At 39.2% G+C, this 2,424-nt stretch overlaps 1 protein-coding gene across 1 annotated transcript in view; it reads right to left on the bottom strand.

The window, feature by feature from the left end:
- LOC110032853 (argininosuccinate lyase, chloroplastic) overlaps positions 1-2,134 on the bottom strand; it is a 24,613-nt gene extending 22,479 nt beyond the window's left edge. The window contains exons 1-2 of the mRNA XM_020736623.1: positions 1,730-2,134; positions 324-587 (exon numbers count right to left, since the gene is read on the bottom strand). Coding sequence (XP_020592282.1) covers positions 324-587; positions 1,730-2,059 — 594 coding nt within the window. The 5' untranslated portion in view covers positions 2,060-2,134. The remainder of the gene's footprint in view (positions 1-323; positions 588-1,729) is intronic.
- Positions 2,135-2,424: the final 290 nt, after the last annotated feature.

Below are 2,424 nucleotides of genomic sequence, written 5' to 3'. Positions count from 1 at the left end.
CGGGGGTGGCGGCCCTCAGCCGGCGGGGGTGGCGGCCCTCAGCCTTAAGCAAGGCCAGTTGTTCAGCCATCCTGCTGGACCGGCCACATCCTTGCTGAACTGGTTCAGCCCTAGCTCCCGTGGCATTAACCAAGAACTTAGAAGCACACAACGAATTTTTATGGACAATATAATTCAAGGAAGGAATCTAAAATAGACAGTTCATAACTGAGAACCTAAAGTTAAGAAATAATATTTTGAAGATAAATTTCATTATTGAATTATTTAATAACAAGCATGATAAATGCAATAAATAAAACACAAGTGCAACAACTAAAACATACCTGAAGGAGTCCAATCTGTGCAGTAATTCTATCAATGGCTTCTCGGCACCACAATCGAAGATCAGTCACAACTTGATCATTTCTACTTCTAGCAGTATGAAGCTTTTTTGCAGGTTCACCTATTAAATCAGTTAATGCTGCTTCTATATTCATGTGCACATCCTCCCTGTCCATTCTCCAAACAAACTTTCCCACATCAATTCTTGTCTCAATTTCATCTAGACCAGACAATATATGGTCTCTATCGCTGGCAGTGATCAATCCCTAATCATGAAATTTACAGATTATGCTGCTACCCTTATAACTGCAAGGAGAAAAAAAAAAAGAAGAAGGAACTATACTGAAAGATGCACAATTTCTAACTCAAGAGGCCTTTGTAAGGCTTCACTCTACAACATAAACTTCATCCCATCAAAAATCCAAATAGAATTGAAGGGATTTAGCTGATAGGGCGTTCAATGAGAAAGTTCAATGCTTTTAGCTATTTTGATACAACAAGTGCACAATAAAAGACAATTCGATGAGAAAGTACAACGAGAAAGTTCAATGCTTTTAGATAGAAAAGGGAAATTTACATAGGTCGCACCTGATTCTTATGTATTTACATATCTCACACTTATACTTTCGTATTTACATACATAGCACATGGTGCTTTAAATCTATGCATGAAAAGGTGTATTTCACTTTTAAAAAGTGTTAATAGTGCTATTTTTTAATGTAAATACATAAGAATTGTGTGCTATGTACGTAAATGCGCCAAGATGGAAACAAAAGAATTACAGAACAAAATGGGTTAATTCAATTCATTGATCCCTACTCCTTCCTAGTTGGGAGTAATGATAGACTCACAATAAACCATTAATTCTTCATTGATCACTAAACTCATTATAATTATTATCAATATCATTAACTAAGCCTAGCATTAACGACTAACTCATAAGGACCCATCACACAACAAAGCTACAACCTCAACGGAATAAACGTCCATTATTCCTAATAGTTTCTTTACGGGCAATAGAAAAATCAATGCCAATGCATCGCATCCTACTTACAGAAGCGGCATTTTAAGGGAAAAACAAATACACAGCGGCAATATCATCACATACTCTGCCTAAGACAACTGAAAAAAACTGATAAATCTCCAAATGACCAAAATACAAGCTTATTTTAACAAGAAAAAAGCCACATTGGTTACAAAACCCTAAAAGGGCTGCAAAAACACTAAGAATTTGCAAACAAGCAACCTTCGAAGCAAAATTTGATCAGTTATAACATTAAAAAAACTTGAACGAAAGCCAGAATCACCGGGTAAATAAGCAAGAACAAAATTCCATCATGATATTTACAAGAATCATCTCGACTGAGAGAATGGAAGAGATGCGACAGTGAAATCGGATTTGCGGCACCTGATGAGCAAGCATGGTGGCATGCGCTTTGCTACCCATGATGTCGTGTTTGTAGAGCTGCTTGTCGAAAGAGATGGACTCGGTAAAGCGCTCGACCGCATCGGTCACGCTCTCCTCAAATCGCCCACCCCACAGCTTCTCCTCCTTGCTCTTCATGCTTCCATCTGGCTCGCCGAGGCAGGAGGTGGATGCGGTTGAAGATACCATCGCCGGTGGCTGAGAACGGCACCGGAAGTTGGTGGCAGAAGGCGAGAGGCGAACGGCGACGAAGAGACGGCTGAGGGGTAAGGAGGAGAGGATGGAATCGTGATGGTGGGGAAGCAACTTCATCTGTTTCCGGCCTCAGGGAGAGGAATGTCACGGCGGCTACACTTCAGCTCAGTTGAACTCAAGGGTCTGCTCGGCACAACGAGAATTAAACTAAAAAATTCAGTAAATTCAGATTTAATATATCCTGGGAGGATAAAACCCAACAAAATTAAGGGAAAATATTTACGTATTTTGTATGCACGCAGGATTGCGTGCGTGTTAAGATTATTAGAAAGGTATTGGAGGGTTATGTCACTGTTATTATGATTAATATGCCTAAAAACCTCACAAAAACCTCGAATGACAATAAAAAAAATGAGTGCCGAATTGTGAAATATATTGATAGGTTAGTGGGAGGTTATTGATGTAACTCTAAAATCAAATAA

Source organism: Phalaenopsis equestris, unplaced genomic scaffold (assembly GCF_001263595.1).
Source record: "Phalaenopsis equestris unplaced genomic scaffold, ASM126359v1 Scaffold001038, whole genome shotgun sequence".
In the NCBI taxonomy this organism is placed as follows: Eukaryota; Viridiplantae; Streptophyta; class Magnoliopsida; order Asparagales; family Orchidaceae; genus Phalaenopsis; species Phalaenopsis equestris.
Note: the sequence above shows the minus strand (reverse complement) of the source record. Positions and strands in the feature narration are given on the sequence as shown.